Here is a 26,303-nt window from a genome sequence, read left to right as displayed (position 1 = left end):
GGTGGCGCTTCCCCACGCTGCCACCTGGCTCCTTGCCAAAATGATGTCCCGGAAAAGCAAGATGAGATGGGGGTGCCGCATCTGGCCGCGGCGTCCTGAGGTAGGTGCCAGGTCGTGCCCGGCTCGGCGGTTCCTGAGCTGGTCGGCTGCCGCGGGGTCGGGTCTTGCTCATAGACGGGGCTTGATCTGCAGCCGTTTGCCTGGAGGGAGGAAAGGAAAAGGTGATGGTGGGAGGTGGGTGACCCACGTCTGGACACCCCCGGGCTTCTCTGGGGATGCGGGTGGTCCTCCACCTCGGCAGCACCCAACCCCGATAGCACCCACCGGCCTCACCTCTGCCACCCTCCTCCAGACGGGTGTTTTCGGAGTCCCGCGAGGACGCCGGCGGCAAAGTCCTCTTCCATTTGGCGCTACCTGGGAGCAGAAAGGAAAAAAAGAGGAGAAAGCCATCAAAGTCGGTACGAGCTGCCATGGAAATCCCTCAGGATGCGGGCACAGGAGCATCCCACGCTCCTCTCCTGATCCCGCAGCCCCGGTGCTTCGTGCTTCAACAGCGGGAAAAGGGAGTAAAAGCTGCCCCGGAGGGCACGGTATCACCAATGAGAAGGAATAATTAGCGAGCAAACGGAGAAGAATAAACGAGCCCACCTAATTGCATCCCATGCCTCCCATCCCGAAGCCTGCAGCGATGGTCGTGGCTCCTCCACCGCCCTGCCAGCTCACTGGTGGGGACACGTGTGTCCCCAACGCGGTGCTCAGCCTGGCCTTGCTGCCCCGTGGCCCTTTCCCCAGCCCTGCGGTGCAGAGTTGGTCCCTTTGGGGTGGGGACGTGTCTCCCTGTGAGCCCGGAGCTGACATCCCCCTTCGCCGCAGCTGGAATGGAGCTGGCTGGTTCCCCGAATCCCCATCCCTGGTGAGCATCATGACCTGCTCTGGGGCTGTGCCGGAGCAGGGAACAGCAGAGTACCGTCAAGCAAGAGGTTAACTCATGCTGGGTGCTCTGGCCATGCTGGTGAAAAGTTTGGGGACAGTTCTGCTCTCCCAAGGACCCTGGGGTGACCTGGGACAGGGAGCCAACCTGTTAGTTGGTGATTACAAGGCAGTGGAGGGATAAACAAGGACCAAAAAGCACCCGAGGATTCAGGGCCGCGGAGCTGATGGGATTTCACTGCCCCGTGATAAAAAACCTGTGATAAATCACTGCTGCCTGGAAAGCCACAGGGTCGGATGCGATGGGGTTTGGGGATTCAACCTGGGCAAGCCCAACGCGGTGGGCAAGGCTCCTGAACAGTTGCTGCCATCGAGCAGGCGTTGGCCATGTCCCAGGTCCCAGGGCTCGGATGATGCTTTTCAGCAGCTTGGCCACACCAAAGGATGCAAAGACTTTCAAGGCAAAAGGTTTTTTGGTTTTCAGCCACCCCCAGCATCCCCCCAGGATGCTCCGGGAGATGCCTTCTGCTTGCTGGAGCACTGCGCCTCCCGCAAAGAGGGTCCCAGATGCTCGTGTAAAGCCAAAACCCTGTGAAGTACCTCTGGGAGGTGACTTCTTTGCAGGACAAGTCCAGGCACATCCCATGGACCAGGGCGGACGGCGTGAAGTCCTCCTCCGCTTCAACCACAACACCGGACGTGCAGAGTTTCTCCTATTTTCCCTCCCTGAAGGGTGCGGAGAGGTGGGTACAGCGTTTTCCCTGCCAGACCGAGGGGTGGGCAGGACCGTGGTGGCCACTTGGGCGAGGAGAAGACACCGAGATGAGTGCAGATGGGAAAAGGAGCAGGTTGCCCAGCAAAAAGGACCCACAGCTTGTTGAGCGATGAGGTTTAGTGGGAAAAAGTCCCCTCTCACTTGGGATTACAGGAGGTGGAGAAGATCATGGAGGAGCTGGAGGGGATCCAGCCCAAACCCCATCCAGATGCCGATGTTCTGGATGAGCAGCACACAACTTGCCCACGTTTCCGCAAAAACCCAGCGTCGGCGCTCCCTCGCCTCATCCCACTTGCCAAGGATGATGCCCAACGCGGAGGTGGGACCATGGGCACCTTCGAGCAGCCTCGAAAGCCCGAAGGAGAAGGTTTTGGGGCAGGGGAGGCAGGAGGGGCGAGGACCCCAAGTAGCATCCGACAATGGGGAGCCACCGAGAGTTTTTCTTTCCTTTTAAACTTGGGTAAACAAACTTGCTCGGAGTCGAAGCCGCCGTGGCAGTGATACATAGCTTTTGAGCTAATTTATGTAAAATAAAGAGGCCTCATTTAGCACCTTTCCACCCTTAATATAACACCCATACATCAGAGGGCTGCACAGCAGCCACGACGGACCCGGCTATTAGTCACCGGCTTCAGAGAACAGCAACGCCGAGCAGACGCCCAACGCACCCCGCTCGGCCTCTGACCACCCTCCAGCTGACCCCAAGTATCCCTTTTGCATCGAGCCAGATGGTTTTTCCAGCCTGGGATTTTCAAATCCCACCCCGGTTGCTGTCATTAGGGTCCGGCAGAGCTGCTGCCCGTCAACCCCAAGGGGTCAAAATCAGCATCTCCTCGATGCGACCGCGGCCCCGGTCCAACAAGAACAGTGGAAACGGCTCAATTCCCCGCCAAGGAAACTTCATTAGCTAATATCCGTGCAGCGGCATGAAACCCACGCTTTGCAATTCAAAGCAAATACGATTACAGAAGTAGAAATATAGATTTCTTTTTTTGGGAGAAAAAAAAAATGGTGATTTTTTAAATCGACCATAATTAGCTTCTCGACTTCGGTACGGGGTTGCACGGAGCCGGAATGCTTTCAGAGCATCCACGCCTGATTTCAAGTCTAAAAACATTGAGGAGGGCAAAAATGAAATAAAACCAAAATAGGTTGTAAAAGGACTGAGTTTCTCACCGCGGGTAGAGGGAGATGCTGCTCCTGGAAAGGATGGAGCAGCGGACGCTTCACCCCGTGGGGAGCAGCCGGGGATGGGCAAACGCCGCATCCCAAAACGCCCCGCCACAAAAGCCGGCGGAGGCGGGGGGGGGGGCCTGGAGAAAACGGGGGTGTCGCTTAAGCCACCCCGGCAAACGAAAATACATTTTCCGCTTTTGTGCATGGGAGATCCTGCAAATGGCGTGATCAATCTTGGGTCGCATCTCGCGCGCCTTCACTCTCTTCCCCCCGCCGCTTTCTTCTCTGCATTTCGGCAGCCACACAATCCATCTTCCAGGAACCAGGTATATAATTTCTAGTTAGCGAAAGCTGGGCGAAGAAACCCCTTTTTCATTACGATGATTGAACTGCTTCCAAAGAGAAGAACCGGGCTTGCATCACGAGCTCTCCGTCGAAAGCCGGGCGGCTTTTGCTGAGCTTGTCAGCCTCGCTGGAGAATTAGGACTTCCAGTGCTCTTCCTCCTGATGAAAATCAACATTTATTTTGCCTAAACCTAAGAAGGTGTCAGGCAGACGGAGAAACTTGCCACTCTTCGCGAGGAGAAGGGAGGGAAAAGAAGGAAATCTAATAGAAATATATTATCAAGTCCGAGGAGTGGACAGTGCAGTAAATCACGCTTCAGGTGGCACCATTATATTTTTCAATAAAACCTGGCCTTCCCCCAGACGCTGCCGAGCCGAGCAGCTCCAGCTGCACCCGACGGGGAAGTTAAAACAAAATTCGTTTCATCCAGATACTGATACATGGGGATTTAAAGGGATTTAAAGGTGGGGAATTCCCTCGGACGGGGGATAAAAGGAGGTGGGTCTGGTCCTCATCCCCAAATCCTCTCCCTGCCCACCACTCCCGATCGCTGAGGGTTTAAAATTTGCCTTTCTCCCCAGGCTGTGAGGGTGAGAGGCAGCTGGAGATGCTCCACATCACAGCTGGAAGATGCCCGAGCCCCAAAGCCAGGGGATGCAGGGGAAGACGGCTCGCTTGCGGCTTTCCAAACTCCACCATCCGGCTAGAAAAGGTTTGCCGGAGGGAAAGCTGATTATATAGATGTTTTCCCTTCCCAACCAACCTCCAGCCTGATGGGATGTTTGGTCTCCATCACTCTCCCGATGCTGCCGGGGGGTTTTATCCTCTCCTGCATCCAGCCAGGCTCCAGAAAGGGACTTTGCACGGGGACACGGTACCCGCAGCCGCTCCGCTCTACCCTGAGAGACGTCCCTGAGTGAAACGGCCCCATATTAAAAAAAAATTCCCACTTCCCAAAGGAAAGCGGCCTAAAGAGGTGGCTGCAATTAGCAGGAGTTTTAACGGTCAGCCAGCTAACGCTCTGGTTATTAATACAGCAAAGGGGATGCAAAAGTTTCCCACCCGACAGCTCGGAGCACCGAGATGCATCCCAGCATCTCCCTGCCAGATGCTCGACGTTTAACACCACAAGGAGAAATCTCCCAAACCCCACATGCACTTTTCCCCCCCATTCCCAATGGAAAAATACCCCTTAACCCCTTCCCGGCCGCTTCGGTGGAGCCCAGAGGCTGAATCTGCTTTGGAAACGGCGTTTCCTTTCACAGCGAAAGCGTTCGGCTGAGTCAGTTCCCGGAGAAACCCAGGCTGGGAGATGCCTTTTTTTAATAAATTAAAATTACTATTTTTTAGTAAAGCCCAAGAACAAGAGGCGGGATGGAAAGGTCAGCGGCAAGGGCTAAGCCCCAAAATTTTCCATAAATGATTTTTCACATGGAAAAAGCAGCCAGGGGACTGGATCTCCTCAGCTCGATCCTGCACTAAATCCATCCGGTGAGACAACCTGAACCAAAAACTCACCCTGCTGCTGTTCCACCCAAACCTTCTGCCCCTCAAGAGGGAAATATCAAGGCTGGGATGTTGGAAGAAGTTTTGTCCGGAAGGAAAAGGGCTCCGATGTTTTTTTTTCCTTCCTAATCGGGATGTTTGAAGCGGGGATGTGGTGGGGGAGATGTACTACCACTGCCTGGCAGTGCCCATCTCCTGCCTACGCTTGCAGAGCAGGCCATCTGTGCCGGGACATCCTTTCCGTGTCTCTTCTCCTTAATTCCTTCTTTTTGGAGGAGAAAAGACACAAGAAAACCAGCCACGAGCTGCAGCGGTGGGAGAGGGGCTTCATCGGGTTGTGGGCACGGCAGAGATGCTTTGTGGTCTGGTGGTACACATTGACATGGCCATGATGACGTATGGGAAACACCACGTCTCTCCTTTACGGGTGAGCTGAAGCTTATCCTGAAGAAGATGGGATTTCACCGTCTCGGAGGGGTCTTCCATCTCCAGTTTTCAGGTCATTAAATAACTCAGGGGGGAACAACAGGGCTGCCAAGTGGCAGTGGTCTGAAGGAGAGGGGTCTTCAGAAATCCTGAGCCAAGTCTAAAAGCCCTGGTCTCCAGACCTTCCATCACAGGCAGACGAGACCCTAAAAAATGGGTAAAAAATTAATATGGAAGAAGTAGATTTCAGTCCTGGCAAAGGAGTGAGACTTGGCAGGTCTGAAAGTCGCTTGCAAATCATTAAGAGAAGAGGATTGGAAACGTGCACGTGGCTTGGTCCAGGCAGAAAGTACATCAGAGAAGAGTATTTTCAATGGGCTTTTGTGGAATAAGAAGCGATGATTCTGATTCAGAGCGAGAGCCCAATTAGAGAAAGTCACAGCACTCATCGGGTTTACTGGAATTGGCCACTTTGCAACACGGAAATTAAACGGCAATGAAGTTCCTGACTTTTGGACCTTCTCAGAACCACCAAGACATGAGGAGATCCAACCCCAGCCTTCAACAACACCCATGTTATCTGCAGCACCCCAAAGCCTGATGGCACCCCAAACCTGATGGTGTCCTGCAGCAGGATCAGGGCTTTAGCAGGGGATGGAGATGGAGTGGATGGAGGGATGGAGGTAAGATCCATCAGGGAGTCCCCTTGATGAGGTCCACCAGCTCGAGCACCAGCCCGTCTGTCTCTCCGGGATGGGAAGGAAGCACCCATGACCAAGAAGATGTCTGAAACCAGTATCCAGGGTGGGTGAAAGCCACCTAAACTGCAGAGACCCTCACCAAACAGCCCCTAAACCCATAAGGATCTGCTGACTCAGGAGGAGAAGATGCAATTGCTAACGACCCGAGCAGATCCGGCCCGTTAACAGGAAACCAATTAGACTGATATGCGTTGTCCTGCTCGAGCGATGGGTGCAGCCCGCTACCTGCAGCTCGATAGATTTTTGCATTAGAAAAAGCAATTCTATTAGAGGTTTGTTAATTCAGTTATGAAAGAGTTTTGATGTTCTCGAATTAAACTCTCCCTGCATGCCCGATGGAGCAGGATGAGACGGCAAAGGTCGGGAGATCAGAGCGTGCGCAGGAGCATCCCATCACCACCTGCCAGGCGCATGGCTCACCCTCTCTGTGACAAGAAAGATCTGCCAAGCTCCAGGAGAAGAGCCGGGAAGGTACCACCAAGGTCCACACTGCCCCAGAGCCTTCCTGGCTGATGCACCATGAGACAGGGAGGGTTCATGGGTACCATCAGGAAGGAAGATGGAGATTTCCTGCTCCTGCTAAATTACCCTATGAGAGCAGAAGACCTCAGGGGAAGGCAGCGATGGGAAGGCTGATTTAAGGACAACAAGGTACATCAAGCATGCTCCTAACTCCTTTTTCCTTTCCATGCTTCCATCAGGGCTTGGTGTCCTGCTGTCCTTCCTCTCCTTAGCTTGTCCTTGTCCCCTTAGCATCATCTGCTGAGGATCTGGGAAGTCCTCTAACTCCCGTGAGCTCTCACCATGACCACTGAAGTGCCTCCACCTACTCCTGCCATCTCCTACCCACCTCCTAAGAGGTTCTGCCAAGGGACACATCCCCAGCCACGTGTCCTTGACCTCTCAGCTGTCAAACGCAGAGAAATGATGGACCTTATTGTTGAGGTTGGACAGGTTTAAGCAGGCGGTTGGACTCAATGACCTCCCCAGATCCCTTCCATCCTATAATCCTAAGGGCTGGACTTGGACCTGAAAATGGCCCAGGGTTGCAGGGGAAGGAAGACGACTGTGGCGTGGTCATCCCGTACACACTGGTGGCATCTCCATGGGGACTGAAGAAAAGGTCCTGCCACGTGGATCCTGAGTCGATCGGCCACCGGAGCAGAACAAGGGGCTCACAGAGGAATCTGTGGAGAGGGAGAAGCTCTCGCGGCACAAGCCTTCGTGGCATCTGCTCTAGCAGACTTCCATCACAGGGGGCCCATGGGGCACCAGATCGCTCTGCCACAACACCTCCGCCGTGCCAACGAGCAGATGGCACGTGACGTGCAACAGCCTCAGCGTCGGCACATGGATGCAGCACCCTGGCAGTCACACGCCCACATGGAAATCACATAGCTGTCCCCGAAACACGAAGGAGATGGTTTATCTGCTCCTCTCATGCCTGAAACTCATCCCCAGCTCTCCCCCAGCCTTCCCAGATGCTTCCACCCTGCAGCTCCCCGAGCCACCCACAAACCACCAATAAAGCTCCAGAGCTCTTGCTAATTAGGAGAATACGGCAAATGGGGAAACTGAGGCACACAGATGTGAAATACCACTATCCCTGTTCCTGCATAAAGGTTTCAGTTGCTGCTCTTGCCTGCAGAGGCTAAAATTACTGTGACTGAAGATCTCAGATGATCTGCAAGCATCTCCCCTCAGTCTGATCTGCCCCAGGGACCCACGAGGGGACCAGGAGCCGCCCTGCGGAGCCGCCCGGCTCTCCGCAAGTGAAAGGCCACATGGGAATAACCCAAGGCAAAGCAGCCTTCAGCCCATTGTCCCCCTCACTCTTCCCGACCTGGTGGGTGACCAAGCCAGGCACACATCACAGCAGCCCTGGGATGTCACAAGCCACCTCACCATCCGCTGTCCCACAGCCCTTATTAGATGGTCCACTGATCTGGCTCCACAGCTTGCTGGGTTTCTTGCTGCTGTGAGCACCCAGGAGGCATGGAGCAAGCAGGGGTACAACAGAGTCAAGGAGTTATTCACAGAATCACTAAGGTTGGAAAAGACCTGTAAGATCATCAAGTCCAACCATCAACCAACACCACCATGCCCATTAAACCATGTCCCACAGTGCCACGTCCACACATTCCTTGAACACCTCCAGTGAGGGTGACTCCACCACCTCCCTGGGCAGCCTGTTCCAATGCTTCACCACTCTCTCAGTAAAGAAATTTTTCCTAACATCCAGCCTAAACCTCCCCTGGCGCAACTTGAGGCCATTTCCTCTTGTCCTGTCACCAGTCATTTGGGAGAAGAGACCAACACCCACCTCTCTGCAACCCCCTTTCAGGTAGTTGTAGAAAGATGCACGAAGACCTTCAAACAGGTTCCTCAAAAGTTGGGAGCCCAGGAAAGAGCTTCTCCAGCACTTTCCAGCACCAGGGAAGAGAGGTCCATTCCAGTGACCAGCTCTCCAAGAGACACCTGACAACAGTTGGCCGTAACACCCCCACCAGCAGTGGGGGAGACCCACCAGGACCCTCCCCAGAAAGGAGGTGCTGTCAATGACAAGTCAATGGAGAGAACCTGGAGGAGGAATATATAGAGGAGGAGCAGAAAGGCTGGGAAGACTGTGTGGGACAGAACAGCTTTCCTCAGCCAAGCCATGGGAGATCCAGAGGCTGTGGAGATGGCTCCACCCAAAGAAGAGGCCATGGACGTGATCCCACCCAAAGAACAGGCCATGGAGGTGGACCAGCTGCAGGTGCAGCCATTGGCCCATGACTTCATCATGGCCAAGGTCCTTTCCAAAAAGAGGCAACGACCCCTGCTAGGGAGGCCAAGACCTCTGCTCCCCACCAGCCACAACTCAAGATCCTCAGATAAGTCCAAGGTGGTTCAGATGCCTCCTGAAGGTAACTGGGATGGAACAGACAGAACTAGGGGGTTTCTGTCTGGAGAAGAGAAGACTGATGGGGAATTGCTGTCTTCAGCTACCTTCAACTGTGCTCAAATAATCTCTGTCTTCAGTTACCTAAAGGTGGTTGAAGATGGAACCAGATTCTCCGTGGAGGTGCACAGGGGATAATGCGTCAATATAAGAAAACTATATAAAAAATTGTTCCCCTGGATAAACAAAAGGGTTCGTATTTATCATGAGGAAGCCTGAGTTCAGCACCGAGATCTGCACTAAACGCTTCATTAGCAGTGCTTTTCAGGATGGGGCTAATTTGGTAGCGCTGTGAAAATACCCAACACTTGGGAGACCACACCTGGAGCTCTGTGGGCTCCCCGGTACAGTAGGACATGGACATACTGGAGCGAGTTCAGTGGAGGCCACCAAGATGGTCAGGGTGGGAGCACAGGATGTACAAGACATTTGTGACCATGCAGAGAAACCAGTTCCCTGTATTTTACCCCCAAAAATATTTCCTCCATGACCCTGCCAAGAGAAGCAAACTGCACTAAGTCCCGCCGGGGTCAAAGCTGACAGCAGATGCCGGCTCCTGTTACCCCAGGACACCCTCCTTGTGTCCTAGCCCTCCATCCCCAACCATGTAGATGCTCTCCGGCAGGCTCCAGGGCATCTTCTGCCGTCGGCTCACACCGATCAAAAGGGTTGGTTGCCTCACCTGGCTGCTGAAATAAGTTTTGGATCAAAGAGCTCGTGGCAGAAGCAGCATTAAAAGGGGATGTTGCAGTGGCGGAGACCCCATGGGACCCTTGGCGCAGCTGAGGGGGACCAGCTGCATCCACGTGGAGGGCTGGCAGCACCGGCTTTCTCTTAAATTCTAGGAGCTGGGGATGGTTGGACCAGGATCCGGAACCAAGGGGTTGCCCATCCCAGCAGTCTCATGCCCCATTGGAAGCAGCTCTCAAGCACGGGTCCAGCCCGGCGGAGAAGTGGGGAGACTTGCATTTCCAAAGTTATTCCTCCAGAAGTGAAAGCTGTAAACAAACCCAGAACCGCTGCACCTCCACGAATTCCTCCAAAGCCAAAGCGTTTGAGCGTGCTCAGCGGAGCCGTTAAAAAAGACTGTAGCGAGCATCTTCCATTAACGTTACGACCGTGAAATATGACAATAAAATGATAGCCGTATGGTCGCAAATTTGCAGCCCGCCGAGTTGCTAGGGGTTTATCGTCACTCAAACGTGCAGAGAGCTGTAAAATGTTTACAGAAAGGGTCGTTTGCCGCTATAAAATCCTCTTTTCTCTCCTAAACAAGGCTGAGTGGAGCCATTTACAAACCCCTGAATGTTCATCGGGGGAGAGGGGAACATCTGTTCTCTCCAGGAGTTTTCAGTGATCTTCTCGAACAAATTAACTAAAATGGGTGCTTTCTAATTAAATTAGCACTCGATTGGAATGGTTTGCATTGGTGCGCTTGCTTACAATTAGCGCAGGGAGGCCAGTTAGGCTCCAGCGCAGGCTATTTAACTGGAAGGTGAAATATGGAAAAGCCCATTACCTGGAAACGGGTGTCGGAGGGGTAGGGGAGGCCGTGCTCCCTCCGGCTCTGCCCTCCCCTATGAAGAACACAAGGAGGTGAAGGATGGGATTCCACCAAGCCCACCCTTCCCAGGCGGGATGCTGGGCTGGAAGCGGTTTGCTCTCCCCATGCCGCGCAAATGGGCTTTTCCAAGGATGCTCGGAAAGCACCAGCACCCTCAAACTACTCCTCTAACCCCAAATTACAAGGCTCCTCTTGCAGGTTGGGAACCCTCCCCACGGGAGGACGACAGCAGGCTCCGCTCCATGCATGCAGACCACATCACTTCTTTCCAGTCCCCTTTTTCTATATCCCAAGGCCAGAGGTTGCAGACCCCCACTGAGACCCCACAAGCTGATGCTGTTGCCCACGCTGGTCCTTAAAGGTCATCTCCAAATCCCCGCTCCATCCCTCCCGCACACGGTGCCGGTGTTTTTCTTCATTCCTCCTGCATTTACCAGTATTAAAAGGGCATTTTCTCAAATTGTGACCATTTAACCAAGCAATTCAGATCACTCCGTAATAATAACCTGTCCTCCTCCTTATTTACTACCCCGCCAATTTGTGTGTCACCTTCAGGCTTTAGAAGCAGAAAGCAAATATTATCCTTGGTACAAAGGCTGCAGCGGGGAAGGTGCGGACCCCCAAACTCAATCGCAGACACCAGCTACTACCTAGAGCTACGCAAGGACTCATCCTGACCACCCGCTTAGCTCGAAACAGCACCTCAAGCTCACAAGCACCAGTCCTGGCTTTAAAGGTGATTTGGTCACCACGAAGCACTTGGTCCTTTAGCAGCCGCTTTGGATGACGGCTTGTTAGGCTATGGGGGTCCCCAGCTGCTGCTGTGCCCCCGAGCCCCTTTGTTTGTGTGTTGAGACGAGACTTTAATTACTGAGCGCACCCCAACGCTGAGCACGGGCGAACCCGGGCACTGAACAGCATCCTCACACCCGGACTCACCGCTCGCGATTGCTGCATCCATTTGGCATGGAAACTGCTTTATCATCATCATATTTTACGGCCATCTGCAATTCCTGCCCGGTTTTCCTTTCCTATGGATCCTCCAGCATCCGCTTTCCAAACACCACGTGCTCCCCAGGCAAACGCATGGAGGGATGTGCACCCCGACCTCGTACCCGCTAGCTCCCCAACAGCCTTCCTCCCAACATCCCTGGACTGAACCAGCTCTTTCTACTCATCCTCCCACCCAAAACGCCTGGAAATTATCCTCCCCTGAAAGTTAAGAGGAAACGGATGCCCTCGCTGCTGGGATGATGCCTCTGCCCTCTCGATCGAGTTACTCCAGGCTGCCAAGTGCAATCCAGGGCGTTTCAACAGCTTTCTTGTCCGCAGATTAATTGCGCCGGCTTCATCGCAGAGATATAAAAACCTGATTAAGCTGCTGCTTTGGGAACGTTTCCCCGGCCCCGCCGCCGAGATCAAAAAGGAGTTGAACCAGGGCCAAGGAGAGGGAAGGAGGGAGGCGGGCAGGGGGAAGAAATCCCTGGAAAGGGAAGCCGAGTGTTTCACCCAGCATCGCGGAGAGGAGCTTTCCCAGCCGGAACGCTCCCTCGCTGTCTCCACCATGCCACGGTTCGACAGCGCACGTGCTTGCCTGTGACTTCAGGAATATGTTGTTAATCCTGGGAATTTTCTTCCCAGGAGCGTTAATCCTGGGAATTTTCTTCCCAGGAGCGTTAAGGCATCTCAGCCCTCCCTGGCTGGAAGCGCTCGAAGCCTTGTAGATCCTCGGCACCCACTTACAGATGACTACGCAAACGCCCCAGCCTGGCTTTCAGTGCGGAATTCATCCCTTCTCCCAGCAGGATCCTGCTCCGGCTGCACACTCGGTCGGAGGAGGCAGGGGAACGAAGACAGCGAGGGATGCTCCAGCCCTTTGGCTCATAGTGAGCCACGCCTTGTGCCAGCCAAGCTGGCAGCGGGGATTTCATCCTTACTGCCACAAAATATTTTGATTTCTGAGCCAGACGCTGCTTCCCTTTCTGCGATGGCGCTCAGGAGATGCAGCTGCTGCACATCCCTCCAGTGAAGGATGGGAGATGAAAAGGAAAGCGCGAAGCATCGTCTGGCCAGAAATCTCCCACGCAGAGCTGGGAAGGATGAGACACAATCTCTGCCTCGCCATCTCCATCACCTCTGCTCCTGCGGACGCATCCTCAGAGTGCCCCAAAGTCCCGTCCCTTCCCACAGAGCTGCTGGTGATTAAGGGATTTTCCAGTGTAGGAGCTGAATTAGGAGAGGAGGAACCAAGGAAAATGTTGGAGAAGCAGAAATGCAGCTAACCTCCACCACGAGCTGCTTTGCAGAGAAACAAAGATGTTTCTTCTCATCCCTTCAACAATTTTCTCCTACTTTTTTTTTTTCCCACAGTCAGTTCAGTTTCAAACAGTTGAAACATTTCCCTGAACTTTTCCAAAAATCAAAAAAATGCCGAGGCAGAAGCTGTTTGCTCTCACGTGGCAGAGTTCATAAGAAGTTTTGCTCATCCTAAAAATGCATTTTCCAAAAATTTTACTGATTTCCAAAGCATCTTCCCCTGCCTTTTAATAAAAGAACAAAGCACATCATCTCAGACTAATACAGCTCTTCCTTCGAACTTGCAACCTGCAAACACCCCATCCCACCTCCCACCGGGATGTTTTTATTTCAAAGCTTTGAAGCTATTTCACTCCGGGAAACACGTGGAATGGATGGTCCAGAGATGGTCCAGAGGTCCTTCTGCGGGTCCAGCGCTGAGGCACAGCATCACTGCATCCCTCTGAAACACCCTCCTACCGGGGACCGCTGCGGCTCCGTCACGGGAATGAGCCTGGATTCATCATCGGATAATTTATAGGATAAGGAAGAAGGAGCCGATGATAAAAGATAGGGATAAAATCCTACCACATGGTTTCGGGCTCGTGCCTCTGCATGACCGGAGATGCAAATCCCTGTTGCCATCCCAATTTGAGCTCCCAGCGTACCTGGTTTGGCGACTCACAAGGAACACCGATCCCACCAAAACCCATGGAGAGCAGCGGGGGAATAACTCTCCTGGAACAGCTTGGAGAGCGCGTGAGTAAAAGCAGAGCAAGTGCTTCCTACCTGGCTCATCCTCCAACTCATCCTCGTCCTTCTCTGCTTTGCAGCCGTGGTCACCGGGAGAGGCTGAGGACTGGAGGGAGATGAAGGACGGCAGCTTTTGCAGCCAGCTGGTTGGCGAGGCGTCCGCTTCTTTCCAAAACTTCACCTCTTGCTCCGCACTGGAGGGTCCGGGCATTTCCCCGTCATCATGGAGCTGAGCTGGATCGTTCCTGCAGAAGGCAAAAAATAATAAAGAAAAATAAAATGATCCCTCTTGGCAACAGCATGTGCAATGGAAGAGGCTGGGGTGAACCACTGGAGCCGCACACGGAGGCTCTCCGAGCTCCATCCCAGGCTGCTCCATATCTCCGATTTCCTGGGAGCCAGCTCGGATTCAGCCAGAGTTTCTCACTCCCCTGCTGGATTCCCTGCCCTGCGCTTCCCTGCAGCTCTCAGATCCTCGCGGAGGTGCTGGGCTCCCACTCGGGTGCTGGCCCGGCAGAGCAAGAGGGGAGATGGAGGGTGTAGGGAGCAGCGACGGCTCGGTGATGCCCCACTGGGCTTGGCTCAACCCCAGCCCTGCCGCCCTCTTCCAAGCCCAGCTAATGTGACACTTCAGCTCGTTTGACATCGCCGATGATGGTGCCAATAATGGAAAAAAAAACCTCCAGAGCAGCTTCCAAGCTTGGGTGTGCTCCCTTCCCCTCGGATGGGACGGGACGGGAGGGCCGTGCCTCCCCAACGCCCAGCCCTGCTCTCATGCCTCCTTACCTAAAAAGAGCAAGGAGCTATTTTACACCTCGTTCACACCCGGGAAGTGAGCTGGGTGTCATTCCAAGGCTCTTCTGTCAGCCGGGATAAGTTCGGAGAGCCTGCTGAGCGCTCGTCCCCCTCTGCTACCTTACAAGGCAGGGCCAGGACCGGGCAAGAGCATGGACCAGACCAGCACAGCTCCCAGGTCCCCCCGTTTCCATCCCACCTTCACCCCCATGTCCCGCTGCAAAGAACCGCCGAGGTGCCGAGCATCCAAGCCGGTATTTTCTCCTCCTGCTACCCAGGATTTTTAGATTTTGGCTTTTAAAGCCAAATTTCAATTTGGCTTTAATTTTAATTACTTTGGGATGTAGTCGTTTTGCAGGCAGGGCTCGGGGGCAAGGGCAGAGGAAGGCAAGGGTGTGCCGAGCTCAAGAAAATCTGTCTCCCTGTGGGGATGAGGACCAACATGTCCCTCAGCCTGCAGACTCCATCCCAGCACCCAAAAGCATCATCTTTGCCCAGAGAGAGCTCAGAGAGCTTCCAAGGATTAACAAAGAAACCAGCCCAGCATCAAAAGGCTTTACAAAGCCTATTGTATCTCCATGTCCACCTCCATCTCTGCTTCTTCAGGCAGCGAGTCCAGTCCTGACGGCAAGCCCCTCCATGCCACACCGAGGTCTCAGCTCTGCTCTCCGCCACGGATTTGAGGAAGAGGGATGATGGTTTCCAATTTCCCACAGAGCTATGGCTAAGCTGCACCCACTTTTGGTAGTGGAGTCTCCGTCAGAGCTCCTCCATCTCCCAGGAGGAAGGTCTACAAAAGCCTCGGAGATACCTGGAGGTGATGAAGCCCTGGGCGGCACATTTCTAAGGGCGAAGATACCCTCACTCCAACGGCACACATTGGGAAGCAAGATGCAAGCTATCCTGTCTTCCCTATCCATCAGCTCTTCCCAGGGACCTCTCCCTCGAGCACAGACCCTGCCCAACCCTATTGCCTGTGGTGGCTCGATCAAGAAGGCACCACAGTGACCCACATGAGCAAAAAATTAAAATAAACTGGCACGCACATGCCTGGAAGAGGAAACATCTAGAGCAGGCTGGGAAGAAAACCATTTAAAAGCAAAGAGAGTTTATTCTGCTCTTTCCTACCTGCCCACCTCCTCCCAGACTCGTCTCCACTTGGAGGGGGGGTCGCTGCGGTCCACATCTTCAGCCTCTCTTGGGTGACGCTTCTTCTGGGGGTGCAGCAGCTTGCACCGGGTGCCCCTGGGGCAGATGCCTTTCTTGGCAAAGTCAGGGCAAACCAGCGTGTGCTTCTTCTTGCACTGTGAAGGAAAAAGAGAGCAATGTTGGGAAAGGCAGAGAAAGCCTCGCAGGGAACACAGGTTCCCAGAGCTGGGCTCCTTCAGGTGGCACCAACACATTGCTAAAGGAAGAGAAGGATGTGTTGGTGCTTCCTTCTCTGTATCAAAATACTATTCCATGCCAAAGTGCTATTAAAACATATTAGTCTCCTCTGGGAGATGCTATGCACTCACCCACAGCTTTCCAAGTGCCTGATTTTACAGACCCAAACCACCGAAGTCTTACCAGCAATGATCTACCCCCGAGGTGGTGATGCTGGGAGGTCCCAAAGAGATTAACTGGGATGGAGAAGCTGGTTTCGGAGAGGACACAGGGTTTTCTTGTCCCAGACATGCTTGGGACTTGGGGAGGAGCAGGGAAGAGCAGCAAAGAAGCATGTTCCTTGTAGGACTTATTTTGGGATCCTAGTGTATCCTAAGGGATGGAGGGTGGGAGCAGGTCCTGGAGCTCTGCTCAGCCCTGCAATGTCCAGGGGGACCCAATCCCACCCAGGATGCTCCCTCCCACCCCACCTGATGAGCCCACCTTGGCTCTCACAGGGCGACAGGCACCACACCACGACACCCATGGCAAGACACGATCCAACACACACAGCGCAACGAAGGGTCCACAACACCAGGATCCATTCGCCTGTTCACCTTCTTCACAAGCAAAGACGCAGCCCGCTTTCCCCCCGCCCGTGGGTCCTTCCACGCTTGGATGCTCATGCTGCAAACCTCCTTGCTACAGGATAGCACAGATGCTCAAATTCTGCACAGGTTTGGGGGAAAACAGGACAAATCCACAGGAAGAGAAACACAGTGAGGGTTTCAGCGTGATTGTTCTCGCCTGTTTATAAAAATGCATCTTCCCGACAATGCGGGATGTAGGTGAGCTCCTGCCCTTTTAACGCAACTTGACTTTGGGGACATGGGAGCAGCTCCCCGTGCTGACCTTTGGGATTAAGCGGCAGCCCCGCTGAGCCGTGGGAGCTCTCTCTTCGAAAGGGCAGAAGCATTCGGCAGCTCTGCCGCCTGGGGCCGATGGCTGAAGTCAGCAGCGGAGCAAGGAGCTCGTCTGCTGGAGGTTGGGGATGGCGTTGAGCAGCAGGAGGGCTGGGGATCCAGATGGACAGACGGACATTGGCTCGATGGGGGGGACGGCGCAGCAACAGCACTGCTTTTCCACTGAAAATTTATTAAAAAAACCAGTTCCTATGACTGTACCCCTCTATTTGAAGGAGCTTCAATGGCAAGTAAGTTCACAAGCCAACGGACAACCTGAAAGTAGAGTCATCTCTAAACAGTGCCTAGGCTCTGCCATTACTCCAAAATCCTATATTTCATAGAAACATAGAATCACAGACTGGTTTGGGTTGGAAGGAACCTTTCAAGATCATCTAGTCCACCTCCCCTGCCATGGGCAGGGACACCTCCCACTAGATCAGGTTGCTCAAAGCCCCATCCAAGTTTCCAGGGATGAGGCATTCACAACTTCTCAGGGCAACCTGGACCAGCGTCTCACCACCCTCAGCGTAAAACATTTCTTCCTTACATCCTATCTAACCCTACCCTCTTCCAGTTTAAAAGCATTGTACCTTGTCCTGTCACTACAGGCCCTGGTAAAAACCCTCTCTCCATCTTTCTTAGAAGCCCCCTTTAAGTATTGAAAGGCCACAAGAAGGTCTCCCTGGACCCTTCTCTTCTCCAGGCTGAACAACCCCAACTCTCTCAGCCTTCCTCCACAGCAGAGCTGTTCCAGCCCCCTCATCATCTTCATGTCCCTCTTCTGGCCCCGCTCCAACAGGTCAGTGTCTGTTGTGCTGGGGACCCCAGAGCTGGACGCAGTGCTCCGGGGGGTCTCAGCAGAGCTGAGTAGAGAGGGAGAATCCCCTCCCTCGACCTGCTGGCCACGCTGCTCTGGATGCAGGCTGGGAGACCTTTTACTCTCTTCCACCCATAGGCCAGCACTGGAAAAGCATCGCTAGAGACTAGAGCATCCCAGCTGTGCAGGCAAGGCCGGCTCCTCCCTGTTCTGAGCTGGTAGTAACGTTGATGCTTATTTTGGGTATGCCATTCAAGAGCGGGTATGGGAAAACCATCTCCTCCGGCGCAGAAAGCTGTGTTTAAGCAGCCGTTCTCTTGCAAACCACCTAGAGAACAGGCATTTGAATCAAGCAGAGGTTTGGGAGAACAGCTTTCACTTTTTCCCTAACTTTTTCCCAACTCATGTTGGTCCGGACACCTCCACCTGCAGCCAGGATACGGCCCGGACCAAGAGTAAATGCTTGGAAAAGGTAGCGACAGGACAGCTTTCAAGGGCAGTATTTTTTCCCAAAATATTAGCAAGCAGAAAAGCAAACCCCTCAACCTGATAATCACTTTAAAAATAAGTGATACAAAATTAGGGGAGACAAAAAAAAAAGGCACAGCCTGTTAGGGATTGAAGGTTGGGATGAACGTGGGGGCTGCCGGGCGATGGAGAGCTGGGGAGGCTGAAAGCTGAGACGGCGCAGGGCCAGCTGAGATCTGCATGGACAAGACCTGTAAATCCCTATGGTTTATCTTCTCATTCCCCTTTTCCCCACATGCTTTGCCCAAAGCCATTCTTTATTTGGATGGGCAGCGACGGATGATGATGCCTGCCTAGAAATTACACGGCTCCGGTGACGCAGGACGGGCAGAGCTGCCGAGTTGCCCAAGGGAAGCATCAGCAAAACCTCAGGATTTCATGTTTCATACAATATCAAGTAGCAAAACAGGGAGGGATGGGCTCTCAAGCTGTGCGATCACCTTTCTGATTGGCATCAACATGAAATAATTCCCATATCATCCTTATAGCTGGGGCCAACTCTAGTTCAACGGCACCTATCTCATGTGACGGCAAGTTGGCCTGATGGTACATCAGATCTACTGCACGCTGGAAGGTTTCTAGTCCACCACCACCTCCAGATCTCCATCCATGCGATGACAGTAACACGCTGCAAACCTCCTATTAATTACGAACCTGCCTTAAGTCAATTACTGCTAATTATCGGCAGGGTGGTGGCTCTTCAGAGCCTCTGCCCAAGGATGTGAGATCTGCTCCCATACAGCGGTTCCTAGCACAAAATGGGCTTGGGAAGGGGAAGAGTAGGAAAAAAGAGCCCTGGCCTCAAAAAGCAGCATGGATGCATCACCCTCGCAGCCAGCGGTGATGCTGCTATGCTGGGGAATGATGCTGTTTTGGGGAAAAAATGAGAAACACAGCACCCGAGGGACCGGTTACAAATCCCTACCAGGGGACGGTGCCACGGTCCCAGCTGGGTGCTGGGAGCGGGATGCGCCACCTCCCCGGCACAGACCTCTGAGCTGATCGTTGTACCAGACCACATTTATTGGCTCCACAGCAGAAAGATACTTAATAAAGAAAACAAACCGTGTGCGACTAATCCCAGGGCCGTGTCTTCGGCTCAAGTTTCTAATGGCTTTTCCACGCCGCTCCCAGCGCTCGGCTCTTCTGCCATAACACCCCGTTCATCACCGCTGTTTCAGGGCTGGGTTGCTGAGGCTGGAATCGCCTCCCCGCCGGGCTCGGTGGCTGGAAAAGCCCCTTCTGTTTATTTACAGCAGCTCTTCTGCTCTTGCCCTGCATGCCAGAGCAAACATGCTGGGTTGCTGTAAGGCAGTTTGCTGCTCGCTGTGTGTCAGCCGGGGTGAAGCCAAGCAGGGCTGCGGGGTGGTGGGTGCGACCTCGCGCTGGGAGCCATCCGATCCCTTCCACCTGTCAGGGTGGCTAATTATATCCCCATGGGACCCCCGCCAGCCCGCAGGTTGGACCATAAAAAGAGAAAAAAGCCTCTGGTCCCTTCCAACAGAGACAACAGAAAAACCACAGCACCCCTAAAGAGCCCTGGGGAGAAAGCCCCAGCTCCATCGGGTGCTGATGAGCATGCCATCATCCCGCTGATGCTGTCCCCATCCTGGTCTCCCCGCTCCGGGGTTTCCCCCACAGCCTGCCCAGAGGAGACCGGCAACAGTGCCCAGCGCTGGGACAGTGCCCGGCTGGCAGCCCCCGCGGCCAGGACTCCTCCCTGGCTGCCAAGGCAGCTCTGGGTGAAATTCAAGGTACCGCTAACGACCCACAAAGCCTTAAATGGCCCAACGGGCCCCAACACATACAGGGAGGGGGACGGGAACAAGGGGGTTTGCAGGGCGCAGCCTTCTTTAGCATGGACCTGGCAAAGAAGGAGGCAGCAACTGGTGGAAGGTCCCGGCTCAGCCTCAGGAATGATGTTAATTAACTTTTTCCATGAACAAGCTTGGCAGGAGGCAGCGGAGGGCGGGAGGATGGCAAAGCTGGGTTACTGGGCCGATCAACAACCGCCCACTGACCTTACGGGGTGGGGATAAGAGGTCCCATCCAGCCCGGCATTCCCGGCTCCGCTCCACCAGCAGTTTGCCCAGGTTGAACTTCTCAAGTATCTCCGGGCTTCTCTCACCCCCTGCTCAACCTCTCCTTTCCCAGTGCTGGGGGACAGCAGGTGACAAGGGACCTGCAGATGGACAAGAGATGGCAAAGTGCTGGAGCATCTTCTCATCTCCTTGGACCTGTGTCCATCTCTCCGTCCACCGTGATGGAAACAAGGGTCCAGCTCCTGCCTTGAAACCTGGAGCACTGCAGTGATAAAAGCCCCAAGCAGACCTTCTGGGGAAGGGAAGCATTAAAAGCACGAGTTAATCCCCAAAATCCACGTGCTTCAACTCAAGTGCTTTCTGTTTTTTAAAGCCCTCTGCACATCCACGCAGCTTCACCGGAGCTATTACAGGTAGCCCCATCGCCGAGCAGCAGGATTAAGCGGCTGGATTGATGTCAGGCTGTTTTAATGTCCCTCTTACCCACCATGTCTCAGCACTAAGTGGCTGTTCGGAAGCTATCGCTGGAGGTGGCAGAGCTGTTTTCTGACGCCGCTCCGAACTGACAGCCAGTAAATAGCTTTTTTTTGATGGCTTTTTTATAATTGGGTGCAGATGGAAGCAGCCTTAAAAAAAAAATTCCAGCTCCCTGTCGTTAAAACCTGGAGGACAATACATCCGAACATCATCCAGGCTGTGGAATAATGATGGAGAAATTTAGCCGACGCGATTATCCTAAAGAATTTGCTCCAAAACGGGTTTCTGCCCCCGAAACACAGTTTGGTGCCCTAGCAAAACGCTTGCAGGAAAGCGATGGCTTCTGATGGCTGTCTCCAAATGCTCACTAGGATTTGGGATCTACCAAATGCTCTCTAGGATCTACTGCAAAACCATGAACCCTCTCTCTTGGTATTTGCAGGCAATAAAACAGCATTTGAGCTAAAATACCTCCAGAGCTGCAGCAAGAATGGGACAGCATTTCTACAATCACTGGGAACATCATATTTAAGAGGCAGCAAAATAGTTGGGAGGGATTGAAGCGGGGAAGACAAAGCCTTGTCCCTGCAGCATCCATTCCCCCGGCATGGTCCGGCCCAAATAAGAAATGACCTAAAGGACAGGGCTCTCCTTCACATCCCTTCTCTGCCACTTCAGAGCTTCCTCTAAATCACCATTGACTGTTTCCTCCCATCTTGCTGCTCCTTGGTTTGAGGGTGTTACTCCTCTGTAACTGGAATTTCCCATGAAGCAAAATGCTGTCAATGAGTGTTGCACCTTCCCAGCACGCATGCACGCGACACCTCCAGGTTTCAGCTCCAAGCAGGAGCAAAAGTACCATAATTGAGCATTTCCAATCTTTTTTTTTAATGTATCTTCTTATTTGGGAATTGCCTCCTTCCTGGTCTCACCCTTCCCCCCAACTCCCTGCAGACTGGCAAGAGCTTTGCTTGGAGTCGCAAAGACCGGAGATTGGATTTTCCAGGCTTGGTTTCTGCCCGTGTCCTGAATCAGCCGGGAGGAGAGTCCCACAGCTCTGACAATGCTTGCAGACAGTGTAAGCCAAAATATAAATAAAAAAACCAAGGTAAGCCAAGAGGATGGAGGAAGACCAGCCAGAGACACTGAGCGACTCAGCCCTACTCCAATCCCAAAGTACCCACAATCAGTTGAGCCACCATGAAAGCAAAGCCACCGACATAAGGAGGAATCATCACAGCGTAGAACTGTTTTGGTTGGGAGGGACCTTCAGAGATCATCTAGTCCAACCCCTCTGCCATGAGCAGAGACATCTTCAACTAGATCAGGTTGCTCAAAGCCTCATCCAATCTGCCCTTGAACACTTCCAATGATGGGGCATCCACAACTTCTCAGGGCAACCTGGACCAGCGTCTCACCACCCTCAACAGAAAGAAAATTCTTCCTTATGTCCAATCAAAACCTCCCCTCTTTCAGTTTAAAACCACTGGCCCTTGTTCTGGTAAAAAGTCTCTCTCCACCTTTCTTAGAAGCCCTCTTTCTATATTGGAAGGCTGCAAGAAGGTCTCCCCAGAGCCGTCTCTTCTCCAGGATGAACAACCCCAACTCTCTCAGCCTTTCTCCACAGCAGAGCTGTTCCAGCCCCCTCATCATCTTCGTCTCCTTCCTCTGGCCCCGCTCCACCAGGTCCATGTCTGCCTTGTGCTGGGGACCCCAGAGCTGGACGCAGTGCTCCGGAGGGTCTCAGCAGAGCGGAGTAGAGGGGCAGAATCCCCTCCCTCGACCTGCTGGCCACGCTGCTCTGGATGCAGCCCAGGAGATGGTTGGCTTTCTGGACTGTGAGCACACATTGCTGGCTCACGTCCAGTTTTTCAACCACCAGTACCCCCAAGTCCTTCTCTGCAGGGCTGCTCTCAATCCACTCACCCCCCATCTGTACTGATACTGGGGACTGCCCCAGCTGAGGTGCAGGACCTTGCACTCGGCCTTGTTGAACCTCATGAGGTTCGCATGGGCCCACTCCTCAAGCCCATCAAGTTGCCTCTGGATCGCATCCCTTCTCTCAAGGGAATCAACTGCACCACTCAGCTCGGTGTCATCTGCAAACTTGCTGAGGGTGCACTCAATCCCACTATGTCGTTAATGAAGATATTAAATAGCATTGGTGCCGGTATGGACCCTTGAGGGACACCACTTGCTACTGGTTTCCACTTGGACATTGAGCCATTGACTATAACTCTTTGGACACAGTCATCCAGAAGGTGAATCCCCAACCCGGCATTCACTGCTGCGTGGCAATGTCTACGGCATTCAATCATTCCCTGCGCTGCTTTGTTGAGGAACTCCATTTCCATCAGAGCTCCTGACAATCTCATTCATCACATCCCAAAGCTGCGATGGAGCCAGTTTCACATGGGGAACCCATCAATGGTAATTACCAACCCAGAATCATCACCGCTGGGGATGGAGCAAGCCAGACACCCACCAAACATCCCCTACAATGTCATCTGCATCTGGGATGACAGGGACTCCACCACATGCATGATTCCAGGTGGCTCAGGGAAGGTGTCACCCACTGCTCGTGGGATGCAGAGATCGTCTGACAACAGAGAACAGATGGGAACGAAGGGAGATTCCAGCACAGGAAGGAAAGACAAAATCTGCTCTTCTTTGCATTCGTCTGTACAGAAGTTCAGGTTGAAATCAAGAACTCTCTGCCTCATCAGTATATTCCCACTTTATAGACATGATTCAGCGACTGCTTTTCCCCTGAACTTCCTAATTTTCATGTCTTCTGATGCACCTTCTACAAAGATATTGAAGTGCAAGAGAAAAAAAATCACAGACTGGTATTTATCTAGGCATTATTATCAACTAGCCCAGGCTATTAAGCAGTTCAAATTTGCCCTGATAAGCAACATCTTTAATGTAAGCATCTGAATGCTGTTGAAGATCCTACAGTTAAATTAAGGTAGCAATAAGAACCCTCATTATGCCATTACAGAGTACGGTAAATAAGATACAACTGGAAACCCACAAAGATTTCCGCAGCGATACACGGGTAGGATTGGGCGTGGAAGAAACCTGATTAGTTTTAAACCTCCTCTGCAGGCTACGAAGCATTTTCAATGGAAAGCTCCCATCGCTAGTACCAAGACTTATCACCTACTGCCAGTAGCACAGCCATCGTCACCCAGAGGAGATGGACAAGGACTCAACGTCCCCAGCAAGCCAACAGGATGCACCCAGACAGATCTCAGGCTGCTCAAATCCAGCCTGGCCACTATTCATGATCTTATGAGCAGACCCATTACGAAGCCTACCCATTTTTTTTTTAAATAAAGATTTTATTTACTAATCAGTTTGCTGAGTGAAGATTTCTGCTACACATTACAGGAAAAAAACCCAAATCAAGCAGGCAACTCTACCACCCAGAAAACATCTGTCAACCAGAGCCAAAATTAAAGATAAACAAAATGAAGTTGCTTTTGTAGTTAATTTTCATACTGCTGCAGTGGACTATAAAAGAGCTATCAAAGGCAGTGCTCTCCATCAGCTGTTTCTAAATGATCATAGAATCATAGAATAGAATCATAGAATCGTTTCAGTTGGAAAAGACCTTTAAGATCATCAAGTCCAACCACAAACCTAACTCTACCAAGTCCACCACTAAACCATGTCCCTAAGCGCCTCATCCACACATCTTTTAAATACCTCCAGGGATGGTGACTCAACCACCTTCCTGGGCAGCCTGATGGGAGACGGTAAGCCACAAATCCTCTGTCCCAGAGGAGGGGCTGCCCCACTGCCCAGGAGTTATCTCCAGTGCCACCCAGACATGCCTGCAAGCACCGAAAATCAGCAGGCAATTTGAGGTCGACTCAGTACACCATGAACCCACAACTGGAACAGGTGGATATGTGGCTACCGTCTACAGATACACCTAAAATATCGCTAAGAACTCCTAGCAAACAGACCCAACACAATTTGGGTCAAAATGAAGATGAGGGAGACATGCCCAGGTAGCTCTTCATGCCACGCCTGCACCAGCACCAGGAAAAAGGATGCCAATGCATCTACCTGGCAAACTCCTCTCCTCTTTCCCCCCACACGCATGTTGACCTCCTGTCTGAGACAGCCCGGAGAGGGCTCATAACCTCTAAAACCAGCCCCACACAAAGCTTCATGCATGCAACCAGCGTTTCCATAGCTAAGACCGGGTGTTTCTACTACCTGTCCTCCATATGAGCCCAAAAAAGCTGCGTGTGAGACGGAGATAAATTTAAATCTTAAATGGCTCTTTCCTTTGCATGAGCAAGAAGGGGGAGGAGAAGCTGCCGAGATGCTTTAATGCGACACTTCCTCATCGTGCTCTCCCGCTGAAGTGTATAAAATGCATCATCTCTTTAGAAGAAGCAATTTGCTGATGTCCAGACCCTAACGCCCAACCTTCATGAACACAGGCTATTAAATCTGTTTGAGGTTTGATTCTTCTAATAGGAGATGGAGCGAGTTTTATCGCTAGTGCAGGATGTGTTTGATGTCAAGAAGTTACAGAACAGGATGTCGGGGCTCAGCAAGCCCAGCCCCACGTGGGTCATCTTTACAAGATTTCACCAAGATGGATGAGAAAAGGGATATGTCTCTAAGCAGCAAAATCATGCTAGTCTTTCTCCTCTTCCTCTTCTCCACCCTTTGACCAGCTCACTCATTTCACTGATTTACAGCTTTAACGAACATCCCCCCCAGTTGCCTCCTGGGCAGCCCTTCATCGTGTTGAGAGGTCCATCACCATTTCCCCACGGCCCCTCTGCTCAGGTCCGGCCAGATCCTGCACACCTAACAAGATCCTGTCCTTCCCCATCCTACGCCGCGTGTCCTGCGCCCACCAGCTCTCTCTGAGTCAAAGGGGAGAGGAAATTGGAAGCAGTTGTGATAGGATCATAAAAGGAATAAGATGGAGGTACGACCAAGGTATAGAAAACTTGGGATGGCTCAAAGCTTAGCCTTCCCAGTATCCCTCCCCGTGCTAATACCGAGCGGAGAAGTTTTATATTAAGACTTCTTGCACTTCAAACAGCCCCCCCGGTAGCTGGGCATGGAGGAGCTTCTCAGCTTGATTGAGTCTAATTCAGCATAACAACGTCATGGAGCTTGGAGAGGAGCACTTGGAGCCAGGAACTCAGCTCCTGCCATGGCTGGTTCTCTCCAGGCATCAGCCCTGGGGCAACTTGAAAGAAAAATCATCTGCATTTGAAACCTCTTAGTCAGTCCCAAACTAAAACTGTGGGCCAAATGGTCCACATGTGAAGGAGCGGCCTAAGGTCTCACACAGTATCTGAAGGGCCTCCAGGAGAGGAGCAAACTTTCGCTGACCCAGTGATGCGATACTGAAGACCCACAGGTACGAGGCTGCCACCCAGAAAACTAATCTGGAAGAAACTCAGCCCCAAAACACGGCCTCTTAACACTGGAGGGAAAGGCTGTTTGAAAAGTTGGGGTGCTTCCCTTCTCAACCCCCAACACATCCTAAACCTCTTCCAGATCCTCTCTGGCCAAGGCCAGTACCAGTTTTGGAGGGACGAGATCAAGGAGCAGCCTGAGCCTTCAGGATTTCCACAGCCAGAAGATGTTTAACAACCCTCGATGGACTTTTCGTCCAGAGATTTGTCCATATGCTTCTCCTCTAAGGCAGAGGTTGGAGCTCTGAAATGGCAGCAGTGAGCAAAGAGCAGCTCCTGTCCCCCCACCAGCCCAACCACAGCAGCGGGGACCTTGGGGAGAAGGAGCACAACCGATCAGAACAGCCCGATCGAGAAGCAAGAAATTATTCTTAAA

The 26,303-nt window shown here is 52.7% G+C and overlaps 1 protein-coding gene across 1 annotated transcript in view; it reads right to left on the bottom strand.

The window, feature by feature from the left end:
• Nucleotides 1–168: 168 nt before the first annotated feature.
• ZC3H3 (zinc finger CCCH-type containing 3) overlaps nt 169–26,303 on the bottom strand; it is a 180,404-nt gene continuing 154,269 nt past the window's right edge. The window contains exons 10-13 of the mRNA XM_059836294.1: nt 15,400–15,575; nt 13,513–13,721; nt 334–414; nt 169–200 (exon numbers count right to left, since the gene is read on the bottom strand). Of these exons, the coding sequence (XP_059692277.1) occupies nt 169–200; nt 334–414; nt 13,513–13,721; nt 15,400–15,575 (498 nt within the window). The remainder of the gene's footprint in view (nt 201–333; nt 415–13,512; nt 13,722–15,399; nt 15,576–26,303) is intronic.

This window comes from Gavia stellata, chromosome 3, assembly GCF_030936135.1.
Source record: "Gavia stellata isolate bGavSte3 chromosome 3, bGavSte3.hap2, whole genome shotgun sequence".
Lineage (NCBI taxonomy): Eukaryota > Metazoa > Chordata > Aves > Gaviiformes > Gaviidae > Gavia > Gavia stellata.
This window is presented reverse-complemented; position numbering and strand designations above follow the sequence as displayed.